The following is a 21924-nucleotide window of genomic DNA, read 5'->3' as shown; positions in this document are numbered from 1 at the left end:
GAAAAGAGGAAGGTGTGCCTTCTCCAGCCCTGCCACTACTTCTGCTGTGGAAAGCCCATGTAAAACACAACATAACAGCAACTATATTTTATCTTATATTTTTTGTGTATGCCTTTTTACATTTTTGCCTGTTCATGACAAATGTTAAATGCAGTTGCAATAGCAAAGGTTCAGTACTGCATCTTGCTGTAAGTCAACTAGTAGTGGAGAGGAATACTGCAGACATGAAGACCCCCTAAGGATAGGTTTCTAGGGATGAGGAAGTTGTGGAAACTAAATGAATGATCATCAACACATAAATCTGGGAACCAGACCAGATGATCCTTTTTACACAGCTAAGAAGTATAAAATAAGGTGCAAGCTCCTCCAAATCTGAGTGAGAATACTTTGTAGCTAGATGAGAATGAGGAGCAAGAGTTCTACCCATTAGCTCTTCAGTGAATATATATGCTAAGAAAATAGGAGGAATAACATAAATCCAGAAAAAACAAACTTTTTTTTTAATAAATGAAAGCTTTTTATGCCATATTAAAGAATAAATAACATTATTCTGCATTGTTAGAGATCCCACCTCTTTTAATTTTGATTCGCTAACAGCATTCAAGTAGTTACTATTTAAAGACTAAGTAGCTATATTGTGCAATTAATGGACAAACTAGCATTCAATGATTTCCACACTATTAGGAGACAATATGGCTTTACATAGAACGTGATTTCTAAAAATAATTGTGTTGGATTTTATGTTCTTGTAAAACTGCATACTGTATTTCTGCCACTGACCTTACTACAGGATTTCTTACCTGGCAAACATACACTTGTCATAATACTACCCAAAAAATCCAGATGGAGAATCCAACATATTTTGGGCCTGAATTAGCTGACAGAACCAATTATAACTTGTTAAAAAGAGCCAATTTTTCATCTGTATGTATAATAGCAAAATTTAACTCTTAAGTGTCCCTCATGGACATATAAAAACCTAAGCATCAATTTTCATCAAATACTATATATATATTTTTAACTCGTAAATATTTATTAACATGATGCACTTGATTCTTTGTTTACACATATTTGTAGTTGCAATTTAATAAAATTATGCCTTTTGATCCCTTCTCACAGCACAAAATACCACCTTTTTAATTTGTTCCTTAATTAATAACTCTAAATTTCTTCTCACTAAAAAAAAAAATCCATGGAAGAATTGATGGGTGGGGAAAAACAATTCAAATTTTCTACATAGTACTTAATTGTCAAGAGAATTCCACTTTTACTAGATCTCTGCTTTAACAAATCTTGGAAATGCTGGAAAATACTGTCTATATATACAACAAAACTTGCACTGATTTCAGTAGGTCCCGAATTTCATACAGAGATGCTCTTTCTCCACAGGAATTGCATGAATATAAAAAAATCTTCCTTTTTTTTTGGTTTGGTTCCCCCCCCCCCAGTTTTGAATCAAAGATTTAGAACAGTAAACACACAATTACACCTTTCTATAATCTGAAAGCAGTTTCTAGATAAAGTTTATGCAAGTGGGAGGAGACAGTACCAAGTACAAGTAACTCCATGTTTTCAAGATGTTTCTTCCTCTGGTTGCAGAGATATAGCTAATGTCAATGCACTAATATAACTAACATGGTGTTTCTGATAACATCCTTGATACTGCCTATAACTGACTGTGACAGTCTAATTTATTTATTTGACAATCACAACGAACATCTCAAAGAGAAACATTAAAAAACAGGGTAAGTTGACTGGAAAAACGAATGCACCCTCTAATTATGATTGCTATTTCTACTATGTTTTCTGAACTAACTTTAAAGAATCCTCAATCCCTTATTTAAAATATATGCAAACATTTAAAATTTGATCTAGAGAGGTACCTTTAATTTCTCCAAGGAGATCACTTGTGTTTAATTTTTCCATCTTCTCCTTCCAGTCTTTAGAGAGTAGCTTTTCCATGCAGGATGAATCTATTAAAAAAAAAGAATAAGAAAAAGAAGAATTATCAAATATATTCTCACACATCAGGAAAACAGGTGCTACCTTCATTTTAAAACTGTTCTTCCTGTTCTAGTTGGACCATGTTTTCAGAGGGAAATGAACTTGTAGCCAAACAGAGTTCTTATTTAACTGGATTTTAAATCCAAAGTAATTCCACTGAGGTTAATGGAGTTACTATGGATTTAACAAGAGTCTAATTGAAAGAAAAACTTCGTTTGGGATTTATGCATGCTAACTGCCAATTTATATACAAATTCTGTCTTTTTCATTTGAGAATGATTGTACACTCAAAATTATACATGAAGATTTAGAAGCTTTTTTTTGAAATTTGGCACAGAGTGACATCTGAAACCCATTTTTATACCCATGTCAATGCAATAGTTATTCTTATAATGTCTCCATGGAATTCACAAGAGCACTTTACGTATTGGATGTTCACAGTATCAGAAATTTTCTCAGTTCACTATAAACCACATGCAATGATTAGAAGATGGGCTTTTATAATGTGAAATTCAGAATATATTTAAAATCTTTTCCTGAATGTGGGAGGCCTTCTGTAGGCAAAACTGTCACTGAAGTCATTACACTTATGAGAAAGCAGAAGATTGGCCTTACTGGATTTCCTATGGTCAGACCCCAATTCCACTAGAAAATTAGATACTGAGCATAACAGATTTCAATAAAATCTAAAGGGTATTTTTTTCATATCCTCAATTAAACTAATTGTCTCTGAAGTCAAAATTATACATAACCTTCCAGATAACTCACAAAAGGTGATTTTTAACATGGGAATCCTTATGGCTGAAGTTGTGATCCAGAGTTCTAAGACTTTAAGAACCACAACTAAGATTTATAAATAATAATCAAGAAAACTTTAAACACAGTTGAACACTTATTTTCCATGCCCAGTTAGTAATAATAGAATCTCCATTTCCATGTGCATTTTCTTTCATTAGTAGGCAGACTCATCAACAGCCTCTATGCTAAACTCCTTGAAAACTCTTAGGGACAGTTTGGCAAGATATCAAAAACATTTAAATGCAACTCTACTCCTTAAATGAATCTTTGCAAAAAGTCTTCATTATAAGGCCACATACCACCATGGGTGGCGCCGAGCACCTTTTTTCTTAGTGCTTACACTGGGAATAGCCATATACCTTAGCTTGTTAGAAACGTTCCTAGCAAGCTGCCATTTGTGTAAGGAGATCAATTTACACAATGCTTTCTAAACAACTAACAATGTTCCAAATCTAGACAACATTTACACCGATGCCATGTCAGTAACAAATTAACACTGGGGTGTACAAGAATTCAGCCTAACATATCTTCTGCTAAATTACTGGCAGATTAAGGCCAAATTGTGGCTCAAATTCTCATGTCAGCAGTCCCAGCAGAAGTACTTGCACAAGCAAAAACAAAAGCAAAAAGCCCAGATTAAGGATGGCAACACAGATCACATCAATGCAATGGCTCAGTTTATTTCACCTCAGAGGATTCCAAAAATACTCAGAGGGAGGAGAAGCATTCAAAGAGGTCACAAAAGGAGGAGTTAAAGTCTCAGGGAGAAGTGTACGGAAGAAAAAGGCCATATGGCAAATCATATTTTAGGGTGCAAGTATTTTCAGCCTAAAAATTCACATTAGCATCACTCATTTGAAACAAACAAACAAATAAACAAACAAACAACAGAAAAAAGACCTAAAACCAGTTGAAAGCAAACCAAACTGTAACTACCAAAAGATCAAAGATCAGGTTTTAATTGCAACACATTTTCACCGTGGCAAGCCTCCGTGGAAAGACAACACCGCTCGTAAATGTTTTTGAAGTAATATTTCAGTAGAAAAGCTAATTTATTTACTAATTATATCTTTCTATGAAAGAGACAAAATTAAGGAGCTGTAAGTTGCAATAGGCAGTGTTAAAATACTTGTTACATAATAACAATTTACTTTTAACAATAACAGGCACTTATTACTTTTATGAGTTCTGGCCTGATAATAGAAGAATCAAGAAATAACCATCAATTATCAATAGAACATTATAATTTGTCCTTTTTGTGATATCATCATTAGTTTAAAAAGATGTTTCTGTGTTTCTCCCCTGCCAAAATTTCAGACCCCTCATCCCTGAAAAAAAAAAGAGCTTTAGAGTTTTATTTTGATATTTGTTATAAGTTGTATATTCTACTGCTTTTAACAAAGATATTTTCCTCAATTTGTACAAAGAAGGAAAAACATTCTTTTTTCTTAAAAAAAGAAACAATTAGCATATCACAGGAGTTGATAAAATACTTTCCTCAAAAGCACTTGCTTTTCTTCTCTTACTGTTCTTAAGAACACCCATGTTTATCTGTAGTGTTCTTAGATTATATAAGGGGAAAAAACATAATTCTAAAGACAGACTGACAAAGAACTGGAATGGAAAACAGGTCTATGTGTGTGACACCTTTTTGCTATAATCACATTGCTAGTTACACTTACTATCTCTATAAATAACAAAAAATTTGTAAGAAACATTTTTTTAAATATTCCTTTCTCAGACAAAGTCTATGTTATAGATACTACCACATGATTTAGAGCTACTGTATTTTGCTATTGGGAAGATTACCAAAACACAAAGAACCTTTTAATAAACTTTTATAACATTGTAGAAATAGCTCTTTTGAAATTGCTGTAAATTTTCTATTAGCAGGATAAATATGCATAATTTGTAGAATTTAAAATAATGATATGTGCTAAAACTCTCTAGAGGTCCTCCGCATTAGACACAAAACTAAATATAAAGGCTTAGACTTGAAAAGCATAACTCCCTTCAAGTTCTGCATTCTGTGCTCACAGACACACAGTTTTAAAAGGTTTGTGAATCAGAAAAGGATTTTTTTTTTTCTTTCCATACTGGAATTTAATTTTTACATGCAAATAAAATCTAGAAAGGTATCTTCTGACATCAGTAAAACATCTTAATCCATATTGATTCATAATCAGATTTGACTCATTATAGAAACAAAACATCAGCTCAGAATCCAGCCCTGAACATTGAAGAAGCCCGAATTCACATCTGCACTGCATCACTCTCCTGCACTGAGGCTCTGCTTCAGTGCCATGACAAAACCTGGTGGATCCCGACATTTTCAAAATTCATAGATTCTTGTTAAAGACAATTATAAAAGAAGACAACAAAGAAACTAGCATCTGTACATTTTTAGCTCTTTTGACTGACAGTTGGGCTTATGCTGCAAAGTAGTTTATTTACTGACACATGTAAGATCAAACTCAGGAAGTTGCACTGTAGCAATTTATTATATTAAGAACACACAGCTCCTCATCCTTTATATTCTTCTCTTATGAACTAGGAAAGATTTTCTTTCAAGGACAGCAAACAGGTTAAGTGTAATTAGACTGAGATGACTAAATTAAATCATTGAGTATTATTTAATATCATGGCTTATTACATACTTTGTTAGCAATTTTAATTGTAAACTTAAAGAGTTTAAAGTACTGTGAGAATCTTGTTAGACATGACAGTTTTGCAAAGGTGAATAAGAAGAGGATATTAAAAGATAAATAAGCAGGGAGTGGGGTGGTGGGGTGGAGAAAGCCTAGGTGTTAGATGAAAAGGATCTCTCCACAATGACAAAGCATCGATGAAAAGAATTAACATTTGTCCATTGGGTAATCAATCAGTCATGGAATGGATGGAATCCAGCTTTGTTGCACAATGGTGATGAAGAAGAGTGTGTTAGCTATCACAGCCAAGCTCTCAAGTTCCTCCGACTGAATGAAAGTCATCTTGTTCCTATCAAGGATAGCTTTTGCCTCTTGTCTCTTCCTTATTCTCCTTTTTTCTTTCTTTTTTCTTTCTTTCTTTTTTTTTTTTTTTTTTATTTCACTTCTTTAGTCTTCAACAAGTTACCAACCCCAGCTATTGCTTATATGAATACTGTATGACCTTATAGTGGCCTGCACCTATCCTTATCGATTTGGGAGGATTGTTCCTTTTTTTTTCTCCTCTTAATTCACTGAAGTAGCTCCTATTACTTTCTTTGAAACACAGATTAAAAAAAAAACAACAACATCCACGCCTTGTGTGTATTTTTGATTTTTTTTATGGTAAAGTCATACATAAAAGAAAGTCTAAATGTGAGAGTGCAGCAGCAAAACTTCAAAGCACTGACTGTCAGACATTATTATTTCAAATCAGCTTTGACTTTTTGAGACTTAATAAAACACTATAGTACAGACTGGCATATTTATAACACCTATACCAGTGATCAACTGAACTGTCTTGCTACTGTGCAGTGCCTTGTTATTTCTTTTATAATAAGCTTCCCTCAAAACGTGTTGTAACAATACTGCAAACTGATAATTATTAATGATACGAGTTCTAAAACATGACTTGTTTTGCATACAATTCCTTTTGAATACACACATTACTTTGTGACAGCAGACAAAAAGCACATTGATTTATTAATAATGATTGCAAACACATAGCAAGTTCATAAACAATACAGAAATATAATTCAGTCAAAGGTATAGAGGTATAGGTGACATATTTCTACCCACATCTGAACTGTTACATATCAAGGAAAGAGGCACTGGGAAAGACAAGGTAGAGGAATTAGAAGAGAACTCAGGCATACTGCGACAGACACTGTTCTGAAACCTGATCATAACACCAGTAGGAGGAGGATAAACTTGTGCTTCTTAGAACAATACTACAGAATTAGTGGCATCTTTCTCTCTATTTCAGTAATACAGTCTATAGTTAAACTCCCTTACAATTTAGTAGATACTGCTAAACATAGTATTTTTGAAAGCTTTGGGACTACATAATAAAACACAAGTTCATCCATCTCTCATGTTCTATATTCTCAAAGCTACTCGCATTACATTTATTTGTCTTCAGCTCCACAGGAGAAAAGGTGTCCTTTGGATCAGCCTTCATCAAATGAGTTCAAATGCCTTATTCAAGTCAATATCATGAGAAAAACAGCACAAGTGGAATTACCCTGTCAGCATCTATGAAATATTTGTTAGAGAGAAAGTGTTGTGTGGGGTTTTTTTTTTCTTTGAAAGAATGTTAAATGAGACTATGAACCCCTTGTGACAGACATTTGCGTGCTTACAAGGCCTGCCGCACTGAATTACTACTGCAGGAGAAGAGCTGCTTGTTTCCCCCAAAACCAAATAGTTACAAATAACCATTACAGTGGCTACTATTTGGTTGCCCTGCTCCCTTTACACATCCCACCCTATGCCTCAAATGCAAAAGTACTTTTCTCAAGTGGGTGAAGCTAACGATCTGACATCTAAAATAATACCACCACCACAAGCCATCAGCCATTTAAAAGAGGAAGGTTTATTTCAGTATTCTTTACAGAATACTAAATCCTGTTTAGAGTAGAAAAGCCTAAATAAAATCAGTACTTTACAAATATTCCTGAATAAAAGTCAAGCATAATTCAGACTTACACTAGTAAGTGTTTGTTAATTAGAATTAAACTAAAACACAAGGTCCATTGGTACTGTTATTTAGACCCATTCATAAACAATGTAAATTATTCAGAAAACTAAGTATGTTTTAAAAATCTGGTGATGAGTTTTAATACACCTTTGTTGGGACTTCTGATTAGCTGATCAATCTCTGAGTGTGTGACAACAGCTTGCTTCCATGCCTTTTGTGAGATCGCTGTCCATCACATTTCCTTGAAGTAAAGAACCAACTACCCCAGATCTATATCATAAAAATATTTCCTGATTTTCACGCTTCATATTATATATTTTTAAAATATATGCAAACTCTAATATTTTGGTATCAAAGGGAAAGGCAAAAAGTTAATTCACTTTGAAGGAAAACAATTTTATAATCTTGTAACAGTTCAAAATTAAATTAAGGACTTCACATTTACATTCATTATTTGAAAAATAAAAATATAATTTAACCATAGCTATCAGAAATATAGCTGCCGAATGGTACTATCTATTCTGTTTTAATCTAAGGATGTAAAGTTTGTGTAATGCTACTAAAATAGATTCTTTGTTGCCATAGTTACTTTTTTTCCTCTTTCAAACACAAATTATGCTTTTCTGTTTCAATAAACTTTAAATAAAAGAAAAAGAGACAGCAACAATACAAAACTAATCAAAAATCAGCCTGAAGGCTTAACATCCATAGTTGCAATGTACTGCCACTGTCTGTTGCTCATAAGCAGCTTGGCTTCAATCTTGCTGTCAGTAAAGAGGCAGGTCAGGGGAATCACATCTCATCCTGCTCAATTTCCATACTGTTCTCATACAGTAATTAATTCTCATGGTCTAACAGAATATTAAAATATAAGGCATTTCAGACGTGCTGTTTGCCAGTAAACTGATTTCCTTGGCCAACTTTTCAAGATTTTCTTGATTTAATAAGCTTTCAAAAGCCAAGTTCTTGAAAAACAAAAATACAATCACAACACAAAAATGAGCCACATGAGATTTAGAACAGGAAAACCTGTTAATTCCTTTTGCTATATTTACTACAAGTTACCATAAAAATCACTCCTAAATTCTGTATCTTGCCATTAAGGACTTAAGTAATCCTGACCAGTTGCTTACTTCCTCCTCTCATATTGGCTCATTTCTACCCGCCTCTTTGTCTGCCTTAGCAGTTCTGATTCTCAGGGCAACCTGTAGTCAATACTGTAAAAGACAAAAAGGAAAAGATAAAAAAAGAGAAACAGAAAAAGGGCAAAGAAGCCTTCCTAAATACAATTATATGCAAAAGACAGCCCACAGTAGACGTTTTCTTGCAAGAGCAATAAGAAAAATGTGGCTGAGATCTGACTACCTAACATTACAGTTTTGTTTAGGACAGGGAACTGAGTAAATCTGCCAACTGCTGTACATTTTTTCACAGTGACAAGATTTCCACAATATGATAAAATTAGAACTGTAAGAGCTTGGAGAGCTCTCTTAACTTTTAATTAAAACTCTCCAAGCTCACTAAAAATAATTAGGCATTAAAATGTTCTGGTTTTCCTCTGAATTCATTTGCACTACTTGAATGGTCTAGATCTTGCATGAAACAACAGACATTTGAAACAGAAACACTGAAATTTAACTGGGGGTGATTTCCAGACCTGCTTCCTCTGATGTGGCTAGTGGGAAAAACTGAAGCTTGTACCAATTCCACCTAAAATGGCTTGTTTCAACAGGAATTCTCCAGTGCACAAAGCATTTGCTCAGTGCAAAATTCCAGATAAAAAGGAGATTTAACTTCAGGGAAAGAATAACCAAAGATACAGTTCTGATGTTTATTTTTATTTATTTATTAAAAAGCAGAACCTTTAACCTTGCAAATGTTTTTGTTCTCTTAAAATAACTCATACAATGCTATATGCATTTTTAGACACTATTTTTAGAAAACCAACAAGAGAAAGCATGCTTTTCCCATATAACAGGGCACTGATATAAACATCAACACAGATGCTCTGTGAGAGAGAGCTGGACTTCTCAAGCACTTGATCATTAAGGAATGCACCAACTGTTTTAGATAATCTCGTGCCAGCTCCAGTTCTGCTCCACACTCCCCTTTGGGAGTGGCAAATCTTGTCCTGCTCCTAATTTTTCATTTTACTCACTCTTCCATTCTTTTTTTCTTTTTTTTTTTCTGTAGAACAGAGGGAAAAAGGCATTGTGTGCCAAGCAATGCAAGACTAGAATCACTTCCCCAAACAGAGCAAAACTTTCAGACAATTAACCCTCCCCTCTTCTTTCAGATAAATTACTAAGTATAAAATGCAATCTGTTTCCTTTGTTTACTCAATATGAACAATTTGTAAATGACTCAAGGATAAAATTCAGAAAATGTTGTGCTAAATTAGAACCATTATAAACATGCTAATGACTGCTCAACTAAAACATGCAGGATCAGTATGAAGAAATATATTTAGTTCCTGTGAAATACAGTTGTATTGCCTCAGAACTATTTGGTCACTTAATTGTATATGATTACTTCAGGAAAATGTTAATTTCATGAACACTGCACTAGACGATACACTATGTATGTCAAAAGGAGCTTTCTCAAATGTCAGTGTAATTGCTTGGATGCAATGTTTTGTCATATTAGTAGAAAAGAAATATCCTTTAAGTCGGCCAAAATTAGATGTACATTTCATTCCTTTACTTAAAGTTTCCGTTCCATTAAAAGCTGTATTTTACTCTTAGATTGGTTGTATTCATTGAAATACACACACATTATTGCCTTATTTGCATTACAATGATAGTATACTGTATATTATACGTAATCACTTATTTCCTAAGTATATGCACCTCTACTGCTCAGATGAACATATAATACTGGTAAGAGAGAGTGGCCGGCTTTACGCAACCGTGATCAATGATAGGGAAAAGGGAGCACAATTTTCTTGCAATCCCTGGCCAAAAGATTACAGAAAGTGATAAAATAAAGGAGAATGATACACTTATTTTCCTGTCTCTTATTAAGTATGCATTAGCAAAGTAATCAAATCAATAGGATTTGCAATATTTGTTATTATGCAAAAGAAGAAAGTTGTGCAAATGGAAGCAGATCTCAAAATCTTCATTATTTTAATTTGCTTCCACACCTTCACATCTTTCTGTATTGACCAGCTTTAGTAGATCAATGTTTTTTCCTTAGAGTGCAAAAGAAGAACAGACTAAGCCAGCATCTTAGCTAGAACTCATCAGCATAGCTTCATCGAAGCCTACTTAAATAGATTTGAAATTTCTCCCAGTATTTGGTCTAATTATTCTTTCTCTTAATTTCATACCTCCATTCATTGTTACAGTCCTTTTATAACCCTAAACAGTACACTTTCATCTTTGGTATCCACTCTTCTCAAACACTTCCAAGTTGAAGTGACATTCTTCTCATTATTACTCAAACAAACTATTGAGAGTTTAATCTTCAAATCTTTATTTGTTAAACTGCTTTGGAACAAGTTATGTATCATATGGCATCTGGACATGTAGCATCTTTCTTTTTACAAATGAATTTCCTTAGTAGCTCAAGAACTTGCAGATTGCATGACAGCCTGTGCTCAGCTACACACTAAACCCAGCCACTGGCAACATCTTACTAAAGACACGAGAGCAGATTTTCTTTTAACGTTGCACAACTCTCCAGATTCTTATACCAAGCTGAAGCAAGCAGAGGATCCCATCTCAACTCAAAATAGCACAAATAGATATTATGTTATTGCATCTACTCCTATCAGGTGCAATGCCAATTGAGTATTGTATTTTTTGACAAATTAGAAATTCTATAAAATGACTATGAAAATATTAGTCAAAGTTTTGAGGGGCAAAAACATCTTAAACAAAAGGTAATACAAAAATACAACTGTGTGTAATCTCCTTCACATCATGTTAGTTTTGGGGAGTTGGGGGAGTGGGAGTGAGGGGACTTCCTGAAAAGCAAGAAAAAGCAGTTTCTATTAAACTGATTAATGTTCCTTGGAAAATAAGTGACACCAGATGATTTATGAACAAAATATGGATGATTCAAAAGACCTCTGTTTTGTTGCCCCAAATCATGCTCTACTCATTACCCTAATAATGCAGTCATAAACATCTGTTTAATGATTTGAAGTGTTCTTAATATTGTGTATAAGAATCTTAACTCAGCCCCTATATAGTATCTTCTGAAATTAAAACAATTGTGCAACAAAAAGAATTTTTCAAGAGAAATCCTTACATGGTTTTGTATGTAAAATAATATGCTCTTGATTTGAAATTACCTCAAACAGGATGCAGAGGAATGAAAACAATAGCTAGAATCTCCTTTCTATTTATCATTTCTCAAGGTTTCTATGGCACATAATGCAGTCTTTTCCAGGACACTAAAATGCACTGACAAAAACAGTTCTATAGACCCCTTTATACTAATAAAATTTTGACTTAAACAAATAATCATACTTAATATAAATAGAAATATATAACAAGCAAGACTTTCCTGAGCTAATTCATAGAAACAGAGCTTTAAAAGGTTTACAGATCTCACAAGCACCAATCTACTTGTCATGGATATGTATTTCAGGAGTAATAGCTGATTAGTTACAAATCTGTGTAAAGATTTAAGAACGCACTAATATCTTCAAGAGCAATACCTTAACATTTGTACTCCCCTGTATACACAGAGCTGAAAATAAGCCATCTTTTTTTTTTCCCCCTCTCTTTTTTCTTGTAAAAGAACATTATTCATTTTGTAAAGTCAAGTACTAGAAAGATATGGAAATACTAGAATTAAAGCTGTCCAGAAAATCCTAATTCGGCCCCTATGTGAATAAACATTATAATACACTCTTTAAATAAAAAATAAATTAAAAAATGCAACTAAACAAAAAATGCATGCAATTTTTGTACTGAATTCTTGCCACACTCAGCACATGGGACAACCCCAGATAAAAGCATAAACTGGAACTGCAGAGCAAATGAGGCTGTTGCCCACACAATCATTGGCCATGTTTCACTGCAAAAGTTCAAAGAAATTAAATGAATGAGGGAGGGAACTGCAAAAGGAGAAATGATGGGTCGCAGTTTCATTTTCTGGGAGCTCAATTTAAAAAAACTTGGGGTTTTATTTGAGGAATTGCTGAACATTCACAGCTGCAGCTGTGTCAATGTAAAGTCAATGTAAAGATTGAGGCTATAATGTATATGGCTATATATAAACTACTGCACAAAGTTAGGTCCTCTGGAAAAGAATCAGGACATAAACACCTCAAGCTGAACAAACAATAAATCAATGATGGTTTCAAAGTCACAGTCCTAGTCCCACACCTGTGAAGCTGGTACACTGACTACCTTTTTCTTCTTCTTTACAAAGAATTAGAGAAGATAATTTGTTTGTAGCACATTTAAATGTATGCTGAAAAATCCCAGCCAACTCTAATATCCATGTCTTCAGAGCACAGCTTGAATAAGTAACTAATAGGCACTAAGGCTTCAGATTGACCAGTAAGGATATAACCAGCTACTGGATAGTGTCACATTCATGGAGGATCATCCTGTTAGTGAACTGGACGAATTAGAATTCTTTTGGAGGAAAAATATTGTTTAATGATGTAAGAAAAATTAAACTTGTTTACCTGGAAACAAAAATTGGTTTAATTTTAAAGTATTTTGAGTTTTGCTGGGTAACTGAATAAAGCTGTCACCAGCTATGCACACATTCTGCAAAATTAAATTAATTTTACCCTGTACTTATATAGATCTCAGACTTTTATAAATTTGAACCATACCGTTCATGCCAAATTAAAGGAAATGGACTTTGGTTTCTCCACACTGGACTTCACCAACTAAAAGCACTGACAATAGTAAAAGAGTGCATGTCACACCCTGGTCTATTGCAGTAAAAGAGACATAGCCTCCTTTTGCTTTAAAGCAATTCTTGACATCCCCCATGCAGAGGCTGACAGACCGGTGTAGGTTTCTCTGTCTGCTCAGAGCAAGTGATGTCACAGTGTGATGTGCTACTTGACCCTGTGTTTCTCCACAGAAAACACTTTTTTCCCCTAAAGCTGGTGTACAAATTCATCACCATAAGCATCTTTACAAAATACGGAGCGTAGCAATACATTAAATATCAGAGCCAAGAAAATGGGGGTAATTTTTGTAAACATCTGAGGGGAGACTAAATATTAGTTGGGGAGTTCTCATCCCAAAATCTGCAACCTGAAGAGGTAAATACATATTCAGTACAATTAAATCTTCATAGCTACAGAGGAAGGAAACCACAGTAAGCTCATGCTACCTGTTTCAAGTTATTCTTTATTTCCTATTCTGCTAATAAATATCCTTTCTTTTCCAGAATTTTCTCACTACAAGCAAGAAATAGGCAATCGAGCTCTAGAGAATTATGCCACAATCTTCACTAAAAGTTACGTTGCAGGTTAGAAAGATAATCTACACAGTTTCTGTCTTAAACATTTAGGCTTCTTGCTTTTGTTGATTTAATCCAGACTCTGTAGTTATAACAGTTTAAATTTATGAGCTGAATTTTAGCTGCATAACTCCCTAGAAAATTTAAGCATGCATGAAATTCTACACAGCTACTTTGAAACTGTAGATTAATGCTGTTTTATGACACACTCTTTACACAAATGCAAAAGAATCCAACCAAGACTCAGTTGTTTAGATGGATTTTTCTCATATTTAGGGCCAATAGAAAATTTCATGTTATCAGAACAATCCTAAACAAAAGATTACTCAATTATAAATTCTGATTTATGATCTTAGAAATATCCATAGCAAAGAACAGGACAGGAAATACCTTTTTTCAAACACTAAATGACATAGTATATTGAAAAATTATGATATTGCCATGTTCGTTTAAATATATTACCAAATTCAGTGCCTGAGTAACAAGTGAAAATTTGATTCCTATTGCATTCAGTAGATCACAGTCTAAGGTACTTCATGTACTGCTACTCTAAGAATAACAAAATTCACAACAGGATCCTTATATTTCCTCACTGTAAGCTGTACTTCCTGTCTTTTAGACCGTTGTCAGCATGCCACTGCTTGATTTCTAAGGCTAGATCCTTTATGTACAAGGTTGTATGTATGGGCTTCATAGAGAAAAAGTAGTGTGGCCATAATGATTTGAACATGCAATGCAACGGCTTGTTACTATCAAGCCACGGCAGAAGGTTGAGCTGCTGCCAGGTTCTCTGTGTGCCCACGGTTTGGTCCTCTTAATTTGTGTTGACACGCATTACAGTTGAGATTAATTTCTTACCCTTTGGTTGAGTTTTATTATCTTTACTCTAAATGAGAATTATCTTCCTGGCGTTTTTATCTTGACATTATCCACAAAACACATTATATTTAGACAAACATACAATTTTTTTTGTCGACTTCTCTAACCTCTGGGCTGAAAACCTGCTTAAATCCTACTTGCCGCATTTGCACTCAGACTATTAATATAATCATGAGCACTACGAAGGCAGAGTCTCAAACATGGTAAGTTACACGTCTCTTGTTCCTTAAGCTTTTTTTAAACACTTATTTATGGACAAGGTATAACTTACACCACCTTATGTATGGCTGGGCAGGTGGTACTGCTGTTCCCTATATCAAATACGCTAGTATCACTGGCAGTGGTGCCCACTTTTCCCCACCAATCATATTTTCACCTGCTCTCTCTTATAATAAGATTTGACTGAGACCTCTCTGGGACAAGGACTATTGTTTGCTTTTACTACTGCTATATGTACAGCACCTAACATACTTACTTACAGAGGCCCCTTGGAAAAAAATTATAAGGAATCATCTTAATTACTTCTAGTGAACTCAGAGACCCTTCAGAACTCAGTGGCATAAGCTCCATGGAAATCTTTTTCTTTTTTTGTTCTTTTTTCCTTTCAATGCTATACTTGTCACATATACATCCCTGTGCAAAGGTAGGAAGGCAGTATACGCAGGCATAGCTTTTCCCGAGGCAAAGTGGTCTTAGCAGGTCTCAGAAGCAAGCTCCATGAAGGCTGAAGTCACACAGAATTTTTTTAATTCTACAACGGGATTGCTCAAGTTTCCCAAGTTCAGAAAGTTTCTAATTTTAGGCAAATAAAAAAAACCTCTTGCATTTAGGAACACCAATTCTTTTCAGCGAACAGCCCCACATCCAGATATTTTCAGGAATTTTCTGAAAGCTTCTTAGCTGACAGGAAATAAGAAATATCCTTCTACAGCAAAATGTAACTCCTCAATGAGTTTATTATCTTACAAACAGTGGTGTAAATGTGTACTTTGATACAAAGACAATGACAGCTCCCTTCTTCTAAAAACTATTAACTGGACCTACTGAGCACCTAAGACTACAGGCAATTAGTCCCATAACATGGGTTAATGGATTTAAATCACCACAGTCCATCGATGTTTGCTGTTATTTACAAAATAAGTATAAAATTTGCCCATTCATTTTCATGGCATTTTTTTTAATGCTTTTTTTGCACTAGTGAAATAATTTCAAAAGATGGATAATGACAGAGATCCAGGCCCTAAAAGTGGAACCTTATACTGTTTTAAATAGTTGATCAGAGAATAAGAATAAATATTGCCAACAGATGCATAGGAAAATCCTGATAATTCTTTACAGTATAGCCATGCAGGAACTGCCAGGTTGGACCAGGATCCTTAACAATCCCTAGCAATAGTAACTTTTGCAAAGTCTAGATCAAAAATTTGAATACCATAAACATATTCCACCTATACGCAAGACTGGACTTTTAAGCAAAAATAATTTTTCCTTTGGTGAAGCTTCGATCCCTTTGTAACACAATCAAGAAGTACAAGCAGTCCACAGAAAGGGTCAGTAGAGTCTGGCCACACAGAAAACTACACAAGAAACACTTGCAAAACACTAATTTTGCATCCAGAAAAATATGTTTTCTACATTGTCAGATAAACGCATTGTTATCTTTGTTTAAACTAAACAAAATGTAGGTGGTTTTAAAACACTGTTTCTATAGCCTCCTGTTCCTTGCTTAGATGGCACATCCTAAGCTTAAAGCCCAATTCTTCTCGTTTTGTAGGTGTTCTGTTTTCAGTTCAGAGCATCACAGCTATAACAGGCAAAGTTATCTATAACAGCTCCCCAAAATTAGGCAATTCATCTCAGCTACTAGATGAGTCCATGCACTGGAAAACAATACCAAGTCAGCTAACATCAACCATGTGCTGTAACAACTTGCCAGAGCCAAGGTGCCGGGCAGCCTCCTCTCCTGGACCTTGTCTATGCTTTGCTGCTCGGAGGCTGCGACTCCGACAGTACAGTATTGTAAAAATCTGGATTAAATTTAGCAAAGAAAGAGATCATTTATAAGTCATCTGTGGGTACATTCTGTCTTTGGTGTGTGGCTGAAACTCCCATTAACACTAACATGAGCTACGCAGGCCTACTGATGGGTGAATTATACCCCTGACAGAAAAGTGGTTTTTTGCTCGATGGATTTTCTTTGATGAAATTGTTGGCTTGTTGGCTACTGCACAGTCATGTGTACATATTTAAGTCTTTCTCTGTGTGTATGCATTTGTGTATCTCTACAGTGATGATGTCAGTTTGACTAAAAATGCGGATAAAGCATTTCTTAAGCCAAAATGGGCCAAAGCTAATTTTCCCCATATAAACGTTGGTTTGGCCCTTATTTATCAAAACCAGGAAAAGTTTGACAGAAAAGGGGATCCAAATTGGTTATCCCAGCAAAAAATAGAAGTCAGGGCCTTTCTTAAGACTTACTTTATAGGAACCGTATGCAAAACTTTCACTTTCTAGAAAGTGGTTTTCTCTTGAACGCACATCAGAACCATTCATCATCATATAATTGCAAGTTGTCAGTCAGAGCCGCACCCTTCATGCAGTGGCAGGCCGCCAGCACATCTGTCAGAAGCACTCACAAGCTTCCGTGTATTATTGTAATCCCCTACAAAAGGAACAAGCCCATTCACCCAGTCCACATTTTCCAAATCGAATGACAACTGTAAACCCTGAGCCTGGAAATCTAATAGCAGGGCATTTCTCTCTCTCTAAAAAAGCCACATTTGTCAGGTGACCGCAGGCTAAATGCCAGAAAATAAATATGAAAAAATTTTAATCCCCGTGTTACACATAGATTTTGGGGAACTGATTTCTTCATAGATGAAAAAGGAAAGCTGGGTTCTGTGCAATATAACAAAGTAGTCTCCAATGCTGAAACAGACTGCAGAGATAAATCTTTGTAACCTTTCTGCAAACACCCTCTTCTTGCACCCTAGACTTGATTAGGAAAAATTTCTTCTTCCTTTGGACAGAGCCTTGGGCGACATAGTTTAGTGCGAGGTGTCCCTGCTCATGGCAGGGGGGTTGGAACTAGATGATCTTAAGGTCCTTTCCAACCCAAACCATTCTATGATTCTATGATTCTATTCTCTTTTTTTGGCTTCTTCAGTTTCTTTCCTCATTTACCTAGAATCACCAAGTCTTTCTGTTAACACATACTCTTTTCTCCTTTTCCTCTTTTCTCCTGTACCTCTTCAAAGACACATTCTGCTCAGACAGGCTCCATAGGGCACCTCAGGGCCAGCCTGGATTTAGTGAACCTGAAGGCTTGGGCCAGTGAGTCCAAAGCAGGCAACATTCTCTTCTCAGAAATTATGTTAAGGACTTTCACGGAGAATTAAACAGCTTTCAAGGAATTAAATACTGTTTCAGAGAGGGCTTCAGAAGCTTATTTGGAGACTATATGTGTACAAGAGCCACAAATACTTTGGAGAATGGAATAATAAACTTTACCTGTCTACTTCAGCTAACTCATTTGCATCACCTCTCCAGAAAAGTATGACAGTTCAGTGCTCAGAAACACTGGGTGAAACACATGCCATTGCCTTTCAAGGCAGCAATGCAGCCACACGAACCCACCAAGACCTTCAGAGCAGCTTTGCCTTAGCAAGTGAGGCTGTGGATGAAGCCTAATGCTTTCCTTTAATCAGCCAGATCTTTATATAAGCTTAGATACAGAGGTGAAACTATAACTCCTCTCTGACACCCCCTTCCAATAACGTCCCCCCAGGAACTTTAAAGGAGTAGGAGCAGACAATCAGCATGCATGCCCAAACATAATGATTAGGCTAGTAAAGGCTTTGTGCACTCCACACCGCTACTGGGCACTTATATCCGCCCTTTATACAGGCAGAATGCATACTATATATAGACATATGCAAACATATATTTCTGAAACAATTCAAAAGATATATGATGGCTTACCTGCTACAAAATATATTTCTAAGAGCGAATAGAGAAAGCATTACTCCTGAGTGATACAGCAAGGAGTAAATTATACCATCTTGCTGCACAAAGGAAGATAAAGATCGTAACAAATCAAATCTCAACTGTGCTGCACACCTATATTCACACAGAGTTGTTGTTCAAAGTAGGGGCAAGGAAAATCTAGCAATTCTCAGATTAACTCAGAAAAAGGTACTGTAAAACAACCATGCAAGCATGAAGAAGCTGCAGAAACTGCTCTTCATCCTCCCAGGTAGTGACACAGACTAGTCTAGCTGGTCCACCCCATTAGAATGAAGCTGGAATGTAGGAATATCAGAGTTTATCATCACAATCCTGCAAAACATGCTGCTTTTCAAAACACCAGTGGGGGAATAAACAACCCCTCAATCCTTCCTTGACTCAGTTTCTCAAAAAGAAAGATGATACTTATCTCGTACGACTACTGAAGAATTTCATTCTTTTGCAAAATGGTCATACAAACAGCTTTAAGCACAATAGTTGGCTTGTTTTTTTCGATTATGCTTTATCATTACTACTTTATTATCTTAACTTTTACATATTTTCAAAGTTTACTTGACAAGGTTCATTTTTACAGAACTAGGCCATATTCAGTAACTCAATTTCTGGCATGAGTGAAGACCAAATTTCACTAAATATGAATTAAATTAATTTTGGGCTTGAGACAACATGAGGTAATAATATCTGGTGTAAACTGGGTAAATCAAGATAAATGAATGCTTTCTTTTTATATATATATATGATACTAAATACACACAAATGTAAGTACAACATATGGTCAACAAGAAATAAATAAAACTGAAAACAGTTTACAACTGCATGGCAAGTATCCAAACTAAATTTCAGGTAGCAGATGGCATGAATAGGATACATGTGAGAAACAGGCAATTTCAATTATCTCTGAATAGTTCATAAACAGGAAAATTTGGCAAACCACAATTTTTAAAAAATGGACTTGAAAAATAGCATCGTGTAATAGAGATAACTGAATTGAAAACATAACAATGCAAAGTTATTAAGCTCATCCTGACCATAATTTCATAATGAGTATTAAATGATTACATGTGACAGAAAAGAGCTGCCCTAAATACTCATCCCTGCAAAATGTAATAATTAATTACTCCATGTAGAGCTCAGAATTTTGTTGTTGTCATTATCATTACTAAAAAGTGGCCGAGAGATCTTTTTCACCAAGTTCTTTTTCAGCTTTTGTGCAATCCACAGAGTAAAAATAAAAAAATAAAAAAAAAGGCAGAATCTGGACCTGGTCATTTCTTTAGTTATTCAGATAAATTTCAGTGGGGTTTATTCAGCAGAGGTCAGATTTACCCACAGATGTCATGAAAAAAATCGTATTATTTTGAACTATATAGTGAAATAAGGTGCAAAAGCCCCCTATTTTTAAAGTCTTTTCTGAATCACACCAAATGAGAACCTGGGCTTCACAAAAGAGTTAGTTCTACTTTTAACTTATCTTTTAGAAAAATCAAATGTGTCAAATGGATCTCTGGAATTTAGAAACTTGATAAGTAGGACAGAGGCTAATTTCCTAAACATTTCATTGAGATGCTTACAAATGCTGTGTAGAGTTAGTCAGACAAATCACCTGGGAATCAATTCATCAGACATTGTACCATTGCTTTCATACTCCTCTCCCTAATTCTCCTTTCCACATAAGAAATCTGTCAGACATAAAGATCTATTAGCTCAAATCCCTGAAGTTATTCAGATATCTAAATACGATTTAAGTTCTTAATTGCCATTTGTGTAATTGGGAGTTAGATAGCTACACAATAGTTTGGGTGTCTGTATTCCACTGAGATGTAAGCTTTTCTGTTAATGAAACTCTAAGCATTATGCCTATAAAAAATTGTAAAAGAGCTCTCAACCATCCCTTTCTTAAGCCAGATTAAACACAAAACAAAATAAAAGGGGGAAAAAAAAATCCTGCCTGCATAAATATGGGCAGAATAAAGTGTAATTTTCTCTGAAATACATATAGATTTTTATTTATCAGATTTTCTGTTAGCAGACAAGATAGGACCTCCAAATATCAGAAAAGAAAGGGTTTATTGACCACTATGATTCCAGAAACATTTAGTAAGAATTGAGGAAGCTTTTATCCAGTTCAAATGATAAGTATTTCTCTTTTTTCATGCTAATAAAGAGAATTTGATCTCTGTTAAACGGAAGGTTGTTCAGAAGGCTTTATCAATAGCACCTTCAGCCTGGCATAATAGAGGCACAGCAAAATCAACAGATGCTTCTGAGCATCTCAATAACTGAGGTCTTGGTCTTTGAAAGAATGACTAGTCTGCCATTTCATAACTGTCATTTGAAAGAGGAAAAGTGTTGTTTAATGACAGCTGGGTTTTACTGCCCAGATGAATTAGAATAATACATAGGACCCCATGTATTTTATGTACATTGAATGCTTATGAAACTTATTTATACATCTGTGTGCTTATAGCTAGATACAGATACATATACAATTGCAGTATTTAAAAAATGGCCAGAAGTTTTAGGTACGGTGCTTGAATCAAATTACATCTCATTTTCAAAGCTGGTGGGCCCCATACATTTGGAAGTCGAATTTATAAGTGCTGAACATATCTCAAAAATCAGTCCCTGTATGTTTTAAGTTAGGCATCCAAAGACGGTAACCACAACTGATCATTTGGGTCACTGGAAAGTATGTTCACAGTATACACAACTACAGAGTCAAGACACTACAGGCTGAATATCACTTCCATCAGAAAAAAAGGCTGTTATATAATACCTTTCAGACAAAGCGATACAGGAGCCACCAGCTGTGAATATGTTTTCAGAATTCAGAGCCTCCCTGGCAGGAGTCAGCTACTTCTTTGGGGGACCTTAACCCTTTCTCATCATACCTGACACAGCCATTTTGCAGGTCCTTCTACCACAACTCACAAAGTCTATGCTGTACCTTCTGTCTTGGAAGTTGAGACAAAACAAAAGCTACTAAGGAGTTGTCAGAAATATTAGTAGCCACCCCATACAGTAGGGATCCTAGTCAAACAGGGATCTCTTCATTCTCTTCCATGATGCCTGTCCTTGGTAAATGCAGTAAATCATAAAACAATCAGC

At 35.1% G+C, this 21924-nt stretch overlaps 1 protein-coding gene across 1 annotated transcript in view; it reads right to left on the bottom strand.

The window, feature by feature from the left end:
* Positions 1-21924, bottom strand: part of LOC104403723 (transcription factor SOX-6-like) — a gene marked incomplete at its 3' end in the record, with an annotated part of 137191 nt that overhangs the window by 78505 nt on the left and 36762 nt on the right. The window contains exon 3 of the mRNA XM_010011960.1: positions 1884-1973. Coding sequence (XP_010010262.1) covers positions 1884-1973 — 90 coding nt within the window. The remainder of the gene's footprint in view (positions 1-1883; positions 1974-21924) is intronic.

The sequence above is a fragment of the Nestor notabilis genome, unplaced genomic scaffold (genome assembly GCF_000696875.1).
Source record: "Nestor notabilis isolate BGI_N333 unplaced genomic scaffold, ASM69687v1 scaffold3303, whole genome shotgun sequence".
Taxonomy (NCBI): domain Eukaryota; kingdom Metazoa; phylum Chordata; class Aves; order Psittaciformes; family Psittacidae; genus Nestor; species Nestor notabilis.
Note: the sequence above shows the minus strand (reverse complement) of the source record. Positions and strands in the feature narration are given on the sequence as shown.